Here is an 18,555-nt window from a genome sequence, read left to right on the forward strand (position 1 = left end):
GGAATTCAAACCGGCTGTTTGGAAAGGAAATAAGAGTATCAATACCAAGAGGATTGGATATGGTGGACAGTGAGAGCCTTTTTCCTCGGATGGTGATGTCTAGCACGAGGGGACATAGCTTTAAATTGAGGGGAGATAGATATAAAACAGACGTCAGAGGTAGGTTCTTTACTCAGAGAGTAGTAAGGGAGAGGAATGCCCTGCCTGCAACAGTAGTGGACTCGCCAACACTAAGGGTATGCAAATGGTCATTGGATAGACATATGGACGATAAGGGAATAGTGTAAATGGGCTTTAGAGTGGTTTCACAGGTCGGCGCAACATCGAGGGCCGAAGGGCCTGTACTGCACTTTAATGTTCTATGTTCTATGTTCTAAGTCTTAAACCAGTAAGAGTGCCGTGTTCTGGGCCACACCTTTGAAAGGGGGTTTCTGGTTTTTACTTGGATCTTGTTATTAAATTGGAACAGTAAAGGGGGGATTCATTAAGGGTTACATAGATTACTGTAGCTGTGTGGGGTACTTATGTTTGTAGTTGATAAAAATTGTTGCATATGTGTGTTTATACAAATGTTAACTAAATTTGTAGAAGAAAGCTTGTTTTTTTGATTAAAAGCGGCTAAGAACTCTGTTGAATAACACCTGAAAGGCAGGCTCTTGTGCTCAATAAACAGTTGTAGGTCAGGTGAACTCCATGATATACTTTGGTGTTTTCTAAATCCTGGCCCATAACAGGGAGTCATGTCACATGAATCCCACCTCTCCACTTTGGCTTTTACAAAGAGTGTATATTCCTTTGTTTGAATTTCTGAGATTGTCAATGTTCCAACCATTGAGAGTTTGAAAGGAAAGTTGCCAGGGCCCAGTGTCCTGGCAGATAACTCGGCTCCAGTTGGCCAGGTTTGGCTTATGGAAGGAGATGGCCTTTGTATGATTCCCTTTGAATTTGGTCTCTGCAGTCAAGAGGGGTCAATAGCATCTCTTCAGAGTAAAGGAGGTAGGCAGTACGAGGTGCTATGATACTCTTATTGTTCGAGGATCACAGACAGACACGCCTTCAGTCATTTTAAAAGGTCAAAGGCGATAATGTCCAAATCTACCCCTGGGTGAACTACCAGAGAATCTGAAACCCCAAATATGGCCACCAGCATGTGTGATTTTCATTCTATTCAGAGATTATTAGACATAATGTCAAAAAAGGAAGCCCAGAAGCTGGCGATTTTGGGGCAGGACCAAAACATATGTGTGTGATCTGCTGGGGCAAGCGAAGAGCAGCCACATCTGTTCTCCACATTCGGAAAAACCCACTCATCCTTGCCTTGGTCAAGTGTGTCCTATGTACCAGAAAAGATCAACAAAACCTTCAAGGCCTTCTACCACGGGCTGTACACCTCAGAGCCCCCAACAGGGAAGTCTGGGATGAAACGGTTCCTTGATGTGGGGGACGGCAGAAAACGGGGCCTGGAAGCACCATTAGCACTGGGAGAGATCATGGACAGCATTAGCTTCATGCAGACGGGGAAGGCGCCGGGACCAGACGGGGTTCCCGGCGGATTTCTACAAACAATTTGCGACAGCAGTGGCCCCGCACCTGCGGGAGATGTTCACAGACTCACTAGCTACGGGCACACTGCCACCTACGCTAGCATAGACCTCAATCTCGCTGATACCTAAGAAAGATACCTGCAAGGGGACCTCCCTCCGGGCACTCGCCACGGCAGCACACCCATCCCGACCCAAAAAACACTCCAGCAGCCCGGTGGTGATAGCCACCTTCCAGTCCTGGAACCAACTACGGCAGCAATTTGGTCTGACAAAGCTCCCATCTGCAATTAACCATAGTTTCACACCAGCGCTGACTGACGCCACCTTCAAAAAATGGGACAGGACGGAAAGACACTGACAGTTAGGGACCTACATACGGACGCAACACTGGATGGCAAAATTCCAGCTAGCCAGAGGGAACGAGCTAAGGTACCTGCAACTCAAAAACTACCTACGAAAGGAGACAAGGACCACACAACCGCCACGACAGACATTACTGGAAGAGTTACTGGACGCAAGCATCCTAGATAAAGGGAACTGTAGCGACATGTATGAGCGACTGGCAGAAAGGGCCGACACCGTACTGGACGCAACAAGAAAGAAATGGGAGGAAGACCTGGGGATTGAAATAGGGTGGGGACTCTGGAGCGAAGCACTTCATAGAGTCAACTCCACCTCCACGTGCGCAAGGCTCAACCTGACGCAACTAAAAGTGGTACATAGAGCCCACTTAACAAGAACTCGTATGAGTAGGTTTTTCCCGGAGGTGGAGGATAGATGTGAATGGTGCCAAGGAGGCCCGGCCAACCATGGCCACATGTTCTGGTCTTGCCCCAGACTTGCGGAGTACTGGACAACCTTCTTTGTGGCAATGTCCAAAGTGGTGGGGGTGAGGGTGGAGCCATGCCCGAAAGTGGCGGTCTTCGGGGTATCAGACCAGCCAGATCTATTCCTGGGGAGGAGGGCGGACGCCCTTGCCTTTGCCTCCCTGATCACCCGCGGTAGAATCCTGTTTGGCTGGCGGTCAGCAGCACCACCGAAAGCTGCAGACTGGCTGTCAGACCTCGCAGAATCTCTCCAAATGGAGAAAATCAAATTTGCCATCCAAGGGTCAGACGACCGCTTCCACATAACGTGGGAGCCATTCACCCAATTGTTCCAGGACCTGTCTGTGGCCAACGAACAAGCAGAAGAATAGCCAGGTAGCCAAGAATCAGGGGAACGTAGCCAAGGCGGAAGAGGGAGGGATAGACCCGGGGGGGGGGGGGGGGGGGGGGGCACACAGTTAAACCTAAGAGAAAAGAAAGGCAAACCACAGGAGAAGGGGAGGGGGAAAGGGGGGCTGAAGGGGGGAGGGGGGGAAGAGGGAAGAGGGAGGAGGCAGGGAATAATAGAGGGGAACCAGAGAGGGGGGGGGAGAGGCAAGGGAATGATAGCCGGAAGGAGAGCACGGGAAATGGTAACAAACTTGGCAAACTCAGGAACAGAGAGCATGGAAAATATGGGCGAAAGATGGGATGAACGGCCGAAGCGGAAGTGAACACGAGACGACAACGGCAGCGAAAACCGTCCGGGAGAAGCAAGTAACAACACCAACACCAGGGGCGAAATTCTCCCCAAACGGCGCGATGTCCGCCGACTGGCGCCCAAAACGGCGCCAATTAGACTGGCATCGCGCCGCCCCAAAGGTGCGGAATGCTCCGCATCTTTGGGGGCCGAGCCCCAACATTGAGGGGCTAGGCCGGCGCCGGAGGGATTTCCGTCCCGCCAGCTGGCGGAAACAGCCTTTGTTGCCCCGCCAGCTGGCGCGGAAATGACCTGTCGGGGCGGCGCATGCGCGGGAGCGTCAGCAGCCGCTGACAGTCTCTTCCGCCTCCGCCGTGGTGGAGACCATTGCGGAGGCAGAAGGGAAAGAGTGCCCCCACGGCACAGACCCGCCCGCGGATCGGTGGGCCCCGATCGCAGGCCAGGCCACCGTGGGGGCACCCCCCAGGGTCAGATCGCCCCGCGCCCCCCCCCCAGGACCCCGGAGCCCGCCCACACCGCCTTGTCCCGCCGGTAAATAGGTACTTTAATTTACGCCGGCGGGACAGGCAATTTATTGGCGGGACTTCGGCCCATCCGGGCCGGAGAATCATGCGGGGGGGCCCACCAACCGGTGCGGCCCGATTCCCGCCCCCACCGAATATCCGGTACCGGAGACTTCGGCAACCAGCGGGGGCGGGATTCACGGCGGCCAACGGCCATTCTCCGCTGGGGGTCGGAGAATGACGCTCCAGATCCATTCTCATATTGCCCTCTCTGTATTGGACATAACCAATGTAATTGCTTCTCCAGCACACAAATGTATATGTACCTCCCCAGTTTCCCCCCCTCACAAACAGGTGCCTACTTATGTGTTAAAAATAATATTGCTAACTGTACAGAGTTGCTGTTGTTGAGCTAGTGCACAATATCGTACTAGCTTTTTTTTCTTTAGTTTTATTCTCTTCTATGTATATAAATTTTATTCTGTGTACATAACTGTAAATATACTTTGTTGAAAAACCCAGTGAAAAACATTTATTAAAAAAAAGAGTCCTATGTAGCATTTTTAACTAAATTAGGCCCAACCGAGCACATGCGAACGTGGAGTTGACCCTGTGTAGGGCGTCTCTCCAGACCTCACCAGTGGGTTAGAGCCAATTCACTCTCCCATTTTGCCCTTACCCCATCCAGTGGAAAGGAATCAGAAGAGTATGTGGCCATATAGGACTGAGATAGATCGCCCCCTGCCCAGCTGAGCTGAGGATAGAATCCTCTCTCGTAAGGTAGAGTGAGAGGAAAGGAAGGGATGGCTGTATGGGTGAGATCGCAATCTTGAAAGTAGTGTAAAAGATTAGAGCTAGAGCTGAGATTTGTCTGCCACTTTAAAGCTGCCAAATCTCCCCTCCATGAACAGGTCACCAAAGTGCTTGAGACCCTTCAGTTTCCACAGGTTAAAGGTTGAGTTCAGCCTGAAGGCAAAAACAATGATTGATACAGATAAGGGCCAGTGAGGTCATGGATGGGAGTTTAAAATGTTGTTGGAACTGTTTCCAGATCCTATGAGAGGAAAACACCATTGGGTCCAAGTGAAATTTAGTGGGAGAAAAGGGCAATGGTGCAGTAACTATGGCGAGGAGGGTGGATGTAGTGAAAGAGCGAGCCTCCATTTGGCCCCAGATTGAACCGGACCGCTGATCCACAGCAACATCTTTTGGATGTCGGCCCAGTAATAATTCAGTAAGTTTGGAAATGCCAAGCTTCCTGTCTGTGTCTCCCTCTGGAGTAGAAAACTGCGGATTCTGGAACTCTTACCCACCCAGAAAAAAGCAGAGATCAATTTATTAACCTTGCTAAAAAGGATTTGGGCAGGAAAATGGGGAGGTAATAAAAGAAAAAGAAAAATCTAGGGAGTATGTTCATTTTAATTGTTTGAATCCTGCCAGCCAAAGATAGAGGAAGATTGTTCCATCACTGAAGGTCAGTTGTAACATTATTGGTCAGCCAGGAATAATTCCATTTATGGAGTGAGGCCCAATTATGGGCCACCCTGACTCCCAAGTATCAAAAACTTCTACTGGAAAGGCGAAAGGATAACATGCCTAAATGGGCTTGTCTATCGGGGGGTTGCCCATTAAACATTCACTCTTACTTAGATTTAATTTATAGCCAGAGAAGGAGATGGAGGTATTAAGTGTCTTCATTATGACGTTGATGGAGAGAATTGGGTCTGTAATATACAAAAGTAGGTCGTCTGCAGAGATACCTGAGGCTGGATTCTCTGATCGGCGATGCCAAAATCGCGTTTGGCGATTGGCCGGAGAATCAAAGTTCCCAACCAAATCGGGGGCGGCGTCGCTTTCGTGAGTACACCGTATTGACGGCCTCAGGACACCGCCTGAGGCCCGCCCCATGATGCTCCGCCCTCCAACTGACCGAGGTCCCGACGGCGTCGGTCACGTGTGGTCTTATCCGTCAGGAACTCTGCGTGGCGGCTGCGGTCTCAATCCAGCACCGCCACAGTCGGGGGAGGTCCAATCCGCGGGCAGGGGGGACTTTGTCAGGGGCTGGGGGCACTGTTGGAGGGGGTACTCCGGGGCGTGCGAGCCGGTCAAAGGTGGCACTATTTCGCTGGCTGGGTCTGTGAGCAGCCTCCAGCATGTAGCACAGCGCGGCTGCTGCAGGTCGCCCCCTTGCCCATGCGCGGCTACGGACCCAGCAATTCTCACGGCCGTATCGGCAGCTAGAGCCGGTTGCTCTACGCTGCCTTGCTGCTAGCCCCCAGCCAAACGGAGGATCGGTGACGGTTTTACGCCATTTCTCCCGGCGTAAAACACCACCGTTCCCACGCCAGCGTGGGGACATAGCCTCAGAATCAGAGAATCCAGCTCCAGATGTTCCATACCTTCCCTATTAATACCCATCCATTGATCTGAAGTTTTCAAGGTTATAGCGAGAGGCTCTATTGCCAGGGCAAATAAAAGTGGAGAGAGTGGGGAGCCCCATCTACTACCCCTATTAAAGGGGAAGTAGTCTGAATGTGAAGTATTTGTGTGTATGCTGGCATTAGGGGCATTGTATAACAAGCGGATCCATGAGACAAATTTTGGGATGAATCCAAATCTTCTAAGAATCTCAAACAAGTAATCCCACTTTACCCTGTTCAACGTTTTCTGCATCTAGAGATACTGTCACCACTAGCTTGGGTGCAGTAGAGGGAGAAAGTATAATGTTCAAAAGGCGATGTATCTTCGCTGATAATTGATGCCCCTTTACAAAGTCTGTTTGATCCTCTGAAATTATGCTTGGAAGGCAAGTTTCCAACCGGAGCACCAGAACCTTAGCGTGCAGTTTAACATCTGCATTTAAGAGCGAGAAGGTCGTTATAAACTGCACTCGGTTGGGTCCATGTCCTTCTTAAGGAGCAAGGAAATATAGGTGTGAGCAAGGGTTGGAGGTGATGAACCACGGGATAGAGAGTCATGAAATTCAGGGCGGCATGTTGGTGCAGTGGTTCGCACTCCTGCCTAAGGCGCTGAGGACCCGGGTTCGATCCCAGCCACGGGTCACTGTCTGTGTGGAGTTTGGACACTCTCCGTGTCTGTGTGGGTTTCACCTCCACAACCCAAAGATGTGCAGGGTAGGTGGATTGGTTATGCTAAATTGGCCCTTAATTGAAAAAAAAAATTTGGATACTCTAAATTTATTTTAAAAAAACGTCATGAAATATAGCAAACAACACGGGTATGAGTTGTTCAGATAATTTCTAATAAAACCCGATTGGAAAGCCATCCGGGCCAGAGGCTTTATCAGCCTGCATAAGACTTGTGCATTTTAAAATCTTATCAGGGCATGACAGGGAGTTCAATTCACCACTCTCGACTGCTTCGGCCGATGGGATGGAGAAGCTATCCAGGAAATGAGCCATGATCGACTTGTGTACGGGGGACTCAGATTAATACAGGTTTTAATAGAAGGATGAAAAAACCGGGAGAGGGGCGGAAACGAGGTTACCCCCTGGATTGGGTATCTGGGGAATTTCACGAGAGGCAGATTGGCATTTAAGTTGATGCGCTAAAAGATAACTGGCCTTCTCCCCAGATTCGTAGAAAGTACTCCTGGAGCGCTGTAGCAGGTATACAGCTTTATTGGTGGTCAGTAACTCAACTGGATCTGCAACTTTTGCCTGCTTGCATATAATTCCAGAGTGGGACCAAGTGAGTATTGGTGATCTACCTCTAGAATGAAGACCGCCAGCGTCTGTTCTGATTTTTCCATCTTTAGCACATGTGCGCTATTCAAAATAATTTCTCCCCTGAAGACAGCTATAAGAGGCTCCCACAGTGTGGAAGGGGACCTATTTAATTTTATGTAGTTTTCAATAGAGGTGGACAGGTGCTCGCAAAATTCTTTGCTGGCCAACAAAGTCGTGTCCAACCTCAAGCGTGGACGTTGAGTGGGGCCGGTCTCCAGCAACAGGTCGACAAAGTGTGGAGCGTGGATAGCGATTACAATCGCTGAGTACTCAGCCTCCACTACTGACGGGGCGAGAGCCCTATCTAGAATAAAAAGTCAATGCAGGAATACACATGGTGAACATAAGAGAAAAAGGAGAAATTCTTGACATTGTGAAAAAAAATTGAAAATTGAAAATCGCTTATTGTCACGAGTAGGCTTCAATGAAGTTACTGTGAAAAGCCCCTAGCCGCCACATTCCGGCGCCTGTTCGGGGAGGCTGGCACGGGAATTGAACCGTGCTGCTGGCCTGCCTTGGTCTGCTTTAAAAGCCAGCGATTTAGCCCAGTGAGCGAAACCAGCCCCTGTGGAGTAAATAAATGCCAGAAGTCTACCCCTCCATCTGAGCCATGAAGGAAGACAAGCCCTGGCAAACCCCGATGGGACAAAAGATTTAAGTTTTAAGTGATCCAATTTTGGGCCCTAAACACAGTTTAGGTTGTCTCTAAAATAAGATGGTGTGTGTTAAGGTTGGGAAGTGAAGATAACAACAAATTAATGAAGTTCGTTTCATCCCAATTATGGGCATAGGCGTTGACCAGAACTACTGGGGTGTTCAGCAGGGAGCTGCATACGATTATATATCGACCGTTTGTGTCTGCCACAATCTGGGAAGAGGAGAATTTAATTCTTGTTGATTAAAATCGCCATGTCCCTGGCCCTATTATTAAAACTAGAATAAAAAAACCTGCCGAACCCATCTTTTGCACAACCTGGTCTGATCTTTAATTCGTAAGTGGGATTCTTGCAACAAAAAAGAAATCAGACATTAGACTCTTAAGATGTGCAAATGACATATAGACATGGAATTTACAGTGCAGAAGGAGACCATTAAGCCAATTTAGCATGGCCAATCCTCCTAACCGGCCCATCTTTGGGCTGTGGGAGGTAACCGGTGCACCCAGAGGAAACCCATGCAGACCCGGGGAGAACGTGCAGACTCTGCATAGACAATGACCCAAACCGGGAATCAAACCTGGGACCCTGGAGCTGAAGCAACTATTCTAACCACTGTGCTGCCATGCTGCCCACTTGATTTTTCTTGATTTTTTTTTCCTGGTTTCCATGAAGCAGCAGGGTGCAGGAAGTTGGTTGGTGACTAGAGAAGAAGCTTCCGTCACCACCTTACCTCCAGTTGAACCATGGGAGGCTTCAGAGTCTGAGTTTGTCGTCGAAATTCGGGCCGATTTGTTTTCCGGCTTTGCCTCTCCTGGGCATCACAGAGATGAGGAATTTTCTTCAGATAATTTCAGAGTTTTTTCGGAAAGTTAAAGATCTGTGGTGCTGGGAAGAAGCCTAGAAAGTTCAAGTTTCCAGCGGGAGCCACCTCGTGCGTGTCTTCCCCTCACATTGTGTCACCAGAAGACGTATTGGTTTTATAAGCAGGAAATGTCAGCTTCAAAATTACTTCACATGATTTTAGTGTATGAATGTTTAACATGTTATTGTGTCATCAATTTATATTCTTATTTTAATAGCGGTATCAAACTGACTAATTTGAACTTTATGCACACAGAGCACAATAATTTCAAGACCACGGGCGTCATTCTCCGACCCTCCAGAGGGTCGGAGAATGGCCGTTGGCCGCCGTGAATCCCGCCCCCACCGGTTGCCGAAGTCTCCGAAGGGAGAAAAGTCGGCGGGGCGTTAATGACGCCGCTGCCGCGGAGAATGTCACGGGTCTGCGCAAGGCAGCCGATTTTCGGCCTGCCGATATTCTCCCATCCCGTCGACGTGATGACCGTTCACGTCGACGTAAATTAAACCTTTTCATCGGCGTGACCCGGTGCTCCAGGCTCACGCCGACCAGCGTGGAGGTGAGTGACGGCCTGGGGGGTTGGCTCTGGGCAGGCAATGGCGTGGCCGCAGTCTGAATACGTGAGGAGAGGTGTGTCTCGGGTTGTGTGTGTGTGTGTGCGGCGGGGGGGGGGGTTGGTTAGAGTAGGCTGGGCTCCGGGGGAGTGCCGGGAGGGGGTCTGTGCCGGGGTGGAGGTTGGGGGGGGGGGTCCATGCTGGGGTGGAGGTTGCGGGGGGGGGTCCGTGCCGGGGTGGAGGTTGGGGGGGGGGGTCCGTGCTGGGGTGGAGGTTGGGGGGGGTCCGTGCCGAGGAGGGGGATGGGAGGGCAAGTGAGTTGGTCCACCTGGCCAGGTGCCAGCCTCCAACAGTTGGACCCATGCGGTCCATGCCACCTGGCTGGGGGGAGGTAGGGATATGGGCAATGATGACATGTCGTCGTTCCCCTCCCCCTCCACCAGGCCGTCATGTTTTCAGATCATCCAGCGATGTTGGCCGCCGTGGTGGCAGCCGCTCATGTCTATGTTGCCCTGGATGAGGAGGAGGAGGAGCGTGCCAGAGAGGCGGCGCAGGCTGCCGCAGAAGGGCAGGCGGCAGCCGCCCAGGCTGGAGGGACACCTGACCGACAGGACGAGGAGGGGGAGGAGGACGTCGCGGCCCCATGGCAACGGAGGCACCCGAGGGCGCCCCGTGTGTACCGGACCCGGCAGTCATACCAGGACCTCACGGACCGGGAATGCAGGAGGAGACTCCGGATGAGCCGGGAAACCGTGGCACACATCTGCCACCTGCTGGCACACCTGTCACCGCGTGGCACTGGCGGGGGACACCCTCTCCCCGTGTCCGTCAAGGTTACGGTGGCCCTGAACTTTTATGCAACGGGGTCATTCCAGGCACCGAGTGGGGACCTGTCCGGCATATCGCAGACATCAGTGCACCGGTGCATCCGGGCAGTGACAGATGCCCTATGTGCCATGGCGCACCGCTACATCCGCTTCCCCGTGGACCGGGCCAGCCAAGATGCCCGGGCCGTGGGCTTCTCTGCCGTGGCCGGGTTCCCCATGGTCCAGGGCGCGATCGATGGGATGCACGTCGCCATGCGGCCACCTGCAGATAACAGGGCCATGTTCACTAATAGGAAGGGGACCTATTCGATGAACGTACAGGTGGTCTGCGACCACCGCATGATGATCCTGCACGTCTGCGCCCGTCACCCAGGCAGTGTACACGACTCATTCGTGTTGTCGCGGTCATCCATCCCCGGCATGTACGAGGGACGCCATCCCCGGCTGAGGGGCTGGTTGCTGGGCAACAGGGGCTACCCATTGCGATCGTGGCTGATGACGCCTATACGGAGGCCACGCAATGAGGCGGAGAACCGCTACAATGATGCCCATGTAGCGACAAGGGGAGTGATAGAGAGGTGCTTTGGCGTGCTGAAGATGCGTTTCAGGTGCCTGGACCTCTCTGGGGGCGCCCTCCAGTATCGGTCAGATAGGGTCGGCCGCATCATTGTGGTCCGGGATCCATCTGGGCGGCAGATGTTCGCTTGGGCTGGGCTGCCCTCCGACCGCCCGGTCCCTCTGCTGCTCCTACCTCCACCTGCTGTACCAGGACGGCTGTGTTGTGCGCACCAGTGAGTGTACCAGATGCCTCATCACTAAAGTGCCCAACTGTGGTGAGTGTTTCTTCGATGGTGGAGGGTGTTGGTGACAGCAGTGGCGTTGTGTCGTGCTCTTCGTCCCACTCTGAGTCCATGGCACTTTGGGGTGGGGGTTCGTCTCCACCCATCCACTCTGAGTCACTGTCCGGTATTTCGTCTTCCTGGGTAGTGCTGTCCCGGGTAGGGGTGTCCTGGGTAGTGGTGTCCTGGGTAGTGGTGTCCTGGGTAGTGGTATCCTGGGTAGTGGTGTCCTGGCTCGGATGTGACGGGGGCCTGTGGCTGCCCCCCTTGTCGCTGGGTGGTCGCCCCCGCACGTGACGGGGGTGTCGTCTCCCTGTTGCTCCAGGTCTCTCCGTCTCCCGTGGCCTCCGAGGGGCATCCTGCGGGTGTCGCATGCTGGAGGGTCCGGGTCTCTCCGTCTCCCGTGGTGTGCGAGGGGCATCCTGCGGGCGGTCTGCATCTGCGGGGATGGGTGCCTGGACGTTTGGTCCTGCGATACACAATGAAGCATGCATGGTTAGACATCAGGCAGTGATCAGGTGATACGGAGGAGGGGGATATAGGGGAGAGGGGATATGGGGACGGGCTGTCGGTGGCTCACTTGCTAGTACGCCCCCGACCTCTGCATCAGCAACCTCCCGGTCCTCAGGTCCGCCAGCCAGTTCCAGGGCCCTTTCCTGGTGTTCGGTCAGTGGCCTCTCATCAGCGGGCCCTCCTCCAGTCCTCACATGCTCCCTATTGTTGTGTGCGCGCTTCTCCTGTGGGGGGGGGGGGGGCAGGGGTAAAAGGCAACAGTGTTAGGCAGGTATATGAATGCACGCCATCGGTTGCGCGTGCATTGCAGAGGTTAAGGTTAGGGCTGGATTCACTTGGGGATATGGGGGAGGGGGGATTTGGGGGAGGGGGGGATATGGGGGAGGGGGGGATATGGGGGAGGGGGGATATGGGGAGGGGGGATATGGGGGAGGGGGGATATGGGGGAGGGGGGATATGGGGGAGGGGTGGATATGGGGGAGGGGGGATATGGGGAGGGGGGATATGGGGGATATGGGGGAGGGGGGATATGGGGGAGGGGGGGATATGGGGGAGGGGGGATATGGGGGAGGGGGGGATATGGGGGAGGGGGGGATATGGGGAGGGGGGGATATGGGGGAGGCTCACCCTGCCTGCTCTGACGAGGTCGTTCACCTTCTTGTGGCACTGGGTGCCTGTCCGTGGTGTCAGGGCCACAGCGGTGACGGCCTCTGCCACTTCCCTCCACAGACGCCGGCTGTGGCGTGGGGCAACTCTGCGGCCGTGCCCGGGATACAGGGCGTCCCTCCTCTGCTCCACCGCGTCCAGGAGCGCCTCCACATCGCGTGACTCAAACCTCGGGGCTGAGCGACGGCCAGCCATCCAGTCGGGTGTTGCGGTCGGGTGTTGCGGTCGGGTGGGGGGGAGCAGCGCGGCCTTATGAGCCGTCACGCCATGCAGCGCGTATGATGCTGCACGGCGTGAACCACTGCGCAAGCGCGGATCCCGTTACGTCGCTGCTAGCCCATTTCGGGCCGGAGACTATCGACCCATTTTTCCGACGTGACGCAAGTCGGATTTGCGCCATTTTTTGCGCCGATCGGCGGACTTTCCGCCAATAACGGAGAATTTCGCCCCACAAATCTCAAGCATAAAATAAATAGCATGCATTATTGATCAGTAGAGGGCAGCCTTATTGACTGTTCTATAGCACAGAGCACAGATGCCTTTAAAAAACTGAAGCAACCTTCTCTTTTAGTTTTCTTCTGTTCTGTTCAGGACATCCAATGTGCATTCAAAAATAAATGTTATGTAAAAATTGAGTCTTCCAGAGCCACTATTTTTTTTACCAAAACAAGTTAAATTTATCCTTGTTAGCAAATACACAATGATGCAAATCACCAGCATAGTGTCACTTGTGTACAACTGTCACAACATCGATAGGAACAGGGGGGTAGGAGTAGGCTCGTCAGCACCTCAAGCCTGTGCCATCATTCAATTAGATCATTGCTGATCTATATCTTGACTCCATCTATCTGTCTTGATTCTGTAATTCTTGTCTAACAAAAATCTATCAACTGACGTAGATTCAACAGGTTGTTGGAGGAGATATAACACTCTCTTCATTGCTTTTTTCAAATAATGGGAACAAATAGGTTTTCCAAATAATTTTTGATGATGTTAGCATCCTTTTAGGGGCTATTTAGCACAGGGCTAAATCGCTGGCTTTGAAAGCAAACCAGGCTAACAACACGGTTCAATTCCCGTACCAGCCCCCCCGAACAGGCGCCGGAATGTGGCGACTAGGGGCTTTTCACAGTAACTTCATTTGAAGCCTACTTGTGACAATAAGCGATTTTCATTTAGTTTAAATACTAACCTGGCGGTGGTTAGTTTACTAGTCAGGGTCACCATCCTTTTTGTGACTCTCAAGGCTGGGTATAGAAATATGGAGCAGAACTTAACAGGTACAGCTGGAAAAACGGTGGCAACCCACTGCTGCCATTTTCAGGAGGCCTGATGGCATCATGTCTAGAACAGGCACAAGGGGCGTCATTCTCCGACCCCCCGCCGGGTCGGAGAATGGCCGTTGGCCGCCGTGAATCCCGCCCCCGCCCCCGCCGAAGTCTCCGCTCCCGGAGATTGGGCGGGGGCGGGAATCCGGCCGCGCCGGTTGGCGGGTCCCCCCGCTGGATTCTCCGGCCCGGATGGGCCGAAGTCCCACCCAGGAATTGCCTGTCCCGCCGACGTAAATCAAACCTGGTATTTACCGGCGGGACCAGGCGGCGTGGGCGGGCTCCGGGGTCCTGGGGAGGGGCGCGGGGCGATCTGACCCCGGGGGGTGCCCCCACGGTGGCCTGGCCCGCGATCAGGGCCCACCGATCCATGGCGGACCTGTGCCGCGGGGGCACTCTTTCCCTTCCGCCTCCGCCACGGCCTCCACCATGGCGGAGGCGGAAGAGACTCTTCCCACTGCGCATGCGCGGGAAACTGACAGCGGCCGCTGACGCTCCCGCGCATGCGCTGGAAAACTGACAGCGGCCGCGGACGCTCCCGCGCATGCGCTGGGAAACTGACAGCGGCCGCGGACGCTCCCGCGCATGCGCCGCATTTCCGCGCCAGCTGGCGGGGAAACAAACGCCATTTCCGCCAGCTGGCGGGGCGGAAATCCCTCCGGCGTCGGCCTAGCCCCTCAATGTTGGGGCTAGGCCGCCAAAGATGCGGAGCCTTCCGCACCTTTGGGCCGGCGCGATGCCCGTCTGATTGGCGCCGGCTTTGGCGCCAGTCGGCGGGCATCCCGCCGTTGGGGGAGAATTTCGCCCCTGATGTCTACCAGTTTTCCCAAAAGCGTTGGCCACTACTATTACTGCTGTATAGCCTAGACCAGTCATTGACGACAGAGCACACAGAAGTAGGTGCATGTGGGGAGTTTTGCTTGGCCATATAAGAAGGGCCCAGCAAATGCAGTGGAGAGGGAGGTCGATTTTAAGAGTAGCGGGACTTACTCTGGATCCCTCTGTTCGTGAGAAATTAGGGTTATCTCCACCTTACACATTTCTGCCCAACCACATGGCCCCTTGCCTCAGAAAGTGCCTTAGGTATTAAATTCTGCCTATGATGTTTCCTCACTTAACTGCAGTAACAATTTTCATAGAATCATAGAATTTACAGTGCAGCAGGAAGCCATTCGGCCCATCGATTCTGCACCGGCCCTTGGAAAGAGCACCCCATTTAAGCCCACACTTCCAACCTATCCCCGTAATCCCACCTAACCTTTTTTGGACACTAAGGGCAATTTAGCATAGCCAATCCATCTAACCTGCACTTCTTTGGACTGTGAGAGGAAACCAGAGCACCCGGAGGAAACCCATGCAGACACGGTGAGAATGTGCATACTCCGCACAGACAGTGGCCCAAGCCGGGAATCGAACCTGGGATCTTGGAGCTGTGAAGCAACTGTGCTAGCCACTGTGCGACCATGCTGCCCACTTGATTTTTCTTGATTTCTCCTGGTTTCAATGAAGCAATAGGGTGGAGGAAGTTGCAGATTAGAATATATAGTTTTTCTACATTCAACATATTGAAGCACCATAATAATGTGGCCTTAAGTGAAGAGGTACTAATAGTGCACTTCAAGCATTTTTTGCTCATAGAAAGATTTATTTTTTTTAAACTCTAAATTTGAGGGTTAATTAATTTGAATAGGCAAAGGAAAATAAAATGCAGGTTGGGTTTTATTTTGGCACATTCATTTGCTTCAGTTACACAAATCCATGCCCTACACTGAAATAGGTCTTATTCTCTGTCTCCTCAGTTACATCACATCCGACCAACTGATAGTGTATGGCATCACCCAACTCGAAGAACCAAATTCAAGTACTTGATAGATCAGCCCGTCTCACTGGCCCGAGCTGGAAGGTAGGTTTTTAGAACCTTTGAGATGGGGAGGTTTATATTTTACAGTGCCAATGTTTGGTTAAGGAGAGCATAGTAGTGCTGCAGAAAGAGGATTTTCCAGAGGCTTCAGGAACAGAATTAGTTTGGCTAGAGCTAAGGAACAAAATAGGTTGCAATTATATTGCACGGTATAATCTACAGACCACCAGCTAGTGTAGAAGAACAAATCTGCAGAGAAATTACAAAGAGAGACAAACATTGCAGAGTAGTTTTAATGGGAGACTTTAATTACTCAAATGTAGACTGGGACAGTGGTAGTATAAAGGGAGGAGAGGGGCAAAAGTTCCTAAATTGTATTCAGGTGAATTTTCTTTTTATAATCTTTATTAGTGTCATAAGTAGGTTTGCATTAACACTGCAATTAAGTCACTGTGAAAATCCCCTAGTCACCACACTCTGGCGCCTGTTCGGGTACACTAAGGTAGAATTCAGCATGTCCAATCCACCTAACAACGCATCTTTTGGTATTTGCGGGAGGAAACCGGAGCACCCAAAGGAAACCCATGCAGACATGGGGAGAATGTGCAGAATCCGCACAGACAGTGACCCAAGCCAGGAATCGAACCCAGGTCCCTGGCACTGTGAAACAACAGTGCTAACCACCGTGCTACCATGTCGCCCATGTGGCCCGTAACATCTGGCTAACGGCTGATTCTGAAATGGAAATATGCACACTTACCTGCACTCGGGTATCGTGGTGAATCTTCCTCTCCATGCGGCAGTCTCGGCCTTCAGTCCAACAATCGCGCCGGCTCCAGTGCGGCGCAAGAGGAGTGCAGCCCTGGCCCTTATGACGGGGCCAGGTAGGGTCTGCCCATTGAAGGCAGGCATTTAAACTGCAGATTTTCATTGAAGACAGAGCAATATGTTCACAAGTGTACTAAAGGTATGTAGAAGTTTTTAAAGTAGTTTTTGTTGCTCTTTCATTTGTACATGCATTGCTGTTGCTACTCGTTCTTTTAAAGTAATTAAATTTTTAAATAATTAAATGTGACAATTTATAACTGAACATAGGTTTGGTTATTTGTATTAAATCTGTGAAACTTTAAAAATCTATACTATTATTATATAACTTTACGTGTGGCATGCTTAAAAGTGTTTGTATGCTTTTTGCTGTCACTGTCCTTGTAACACCTGATTTTCTTTTGATTTGTGTTCATGGAATCATAGAATCACTGCAGTGCAGAAGAAGCCATTCAGCCCATTGAGTCTGCACTGGCGCTCCGAAAGAGCACCAACCTACCCAGGCCCATGCACCCGCGCTATCCCTGTAACCCCACCTAACCTCTGGACAATATGGGGCAATTTAGCGTAGCCAATCCATCTAACCTGCACATGTTTGGACTGTGGGAGGAAACCGAAGCACCCAGAAAAAGGTGGAGCTACGGGGCACAATGGTTAGCACTGCTGCCTCACAGCGTCAGGATCCTGGGTTCAATTACGGCTTTGGTGACTGTCTGTGTGGAGTTTATATGTTGTCCCCATGGTACGGTTTTCTCCAGGTGCTATGGTTTTCTGGAAGGTCTATTAGAGGTAGGGAATATACAGTGAATGGTAGATCCCTCAAGAGTATTGACAGTCAGAGAGATCTTGGTGTACAGGTCCACAGGTCACTGAAAGGGGCAACACAGGTGGAGAAGGTAGTCAAGAAAGCATATGGCATGCTTGCCTTCATTGGCCGTGGCATTGAGTATAAAAATTGGCAAATCATGTTGCAGCTGTATAGAACCTTAGTTAGGTCACACTTGGAATATAGTGTTCAATTCTGGCCACCACACTACCAGAAGGATGTGGAGGCTTTAGAGAGAGTGCAAAAGAGATTTACCAGGATGTTACCTGGTATGGAGGGCATTAGCTATGAGGAGAGGTTGAATAAACTTGGTTTGTTCTCACTGGAACAAAGGAGGTTGAGGGGCGAGAATTATGAGGGGCATAGACAGAGTGGATAGTCAGAGACTTTTTCCCCGGATAGAGGGGTCAATTACTAGGGGGCATAGGTTTAAGGTGCGAGGGGCAAGTTTTTTACGCAGAGGGTAGTGGGTGCCTGGAACTCGCTGCCGAAGGAGGTGGTGGAAGCTGGGACGATAGTGACATTTAAGGGGCATCTTGACAAATACATGACTAGGATGGGAATAGAGGGATACGGACCCCAGAAGTGCAGAAAATTTTAGTTTAGATGGGCAGCATGGTCGGCGCTGGCTTGGAGGGCTGAAGGGCCTGTTCCTGTGCTGTACTTTTCTTTGTTCTTTGTTTTTGAACACACGTCACTTTTGTTGTGAGGCAGCAGTGTTAACACCGTGTTACCTGTGTTATTATGTTTCTGCCTTGTTTACTTCAATTATCTTGTTCATTTAGAATTATTTCACAATTAAATGTTGAGTTTTGATGTTTCAGTAAGCCATTTGTAGAAGCTTGTAAAGTTTAATGGAAAACATTTATTAAACAAAAATAATTTTATAAATACAAACCTTTGAAACCGGTAAATATTTAACTTAACGTTTAACTTTATCAGCTGAACAATGACATAAAACTCAACTTTTGCAAATTTATTGCAATAAAATGGCTGCTCACTTTCTCTGAGCCTTCGTCAAATCATCCCAGTACTTCTGTCCTAAGCCTCCGGGACCTAGCTCAGTATTTGAACAAAATTCTGCCCATAGGGGCCACCCTTTCTTCTTTATATATTCTCTTATTTTCACTTCCCATGTGGGACAATTCTCGACCTCTTAGCTCTTTCCAGCCATTTTCAAGGACAAGGAGTAGGGAGTCGACTAGGCTGTGGGTAGGGCTTTGTGTTATGTTCCAGTTCTAATCCTCCGAGTTTAAATGCAAACTTGCAGAGTTTACCCTATCCTCCTCGTTAGTCACACATGCAATTAGTACACAATTTCCCGGAAAAAAAAAGTTATTCGTCCAATACGGAGTACACATCTGTTGTTCCTGATTTTTAAATGATCTTTCACTCTTCTAATCCCTTCGATTTACTTGAAATCTTGGCCGTCGCATTGGCATTTGCAGTCTTAATTCGGGCTCAGGCTAAATCTC

The 18,555-nt window shown here is 51.3% G+C and overlaps 1 protein-coding gene across 2 annotated transcripts in view; it reads left to right on the top strand.

The window, feature by feature from the left end:
* Window positions 1–18,555, top strand: part of axdnd1 (axonemal dynein light chain domain containing 1) — a 486,782-nt gene that overhangs the window by 85,511 nt on the left and 382,716 nt on the right. For both annotated transcript variants that reach the window (XM_072511281.1, XM_072511280.1), the window contains exon 5: window positions 15,368–15,471. In XM_072511281.1, the coding sequence (XP_072367382.1) occupies window positions 15,368–15,471 (104 nt within the window). The remainder of the gene's footprint in view (window positions 1–15,367; window positions 15,472–18,555) is intronic.

Source organism: Scyliorhinus torazame, chromosome 7 (assembly GCF_047496885.1).
Source record: "Scyliorhinus torazame isolate Kashiwa2021f chromosome 7, sScyTor2.1, whole genome shotgun sequence".
NCBI classification, from domain to species: domain Eukaryota; kingdom Metazoa; phylum Chordata; class Chondrichthyes; order Carcharhiniformes; family Scyliorhinidae; genus Scyliorhinus; species Scyliorhinus torazame.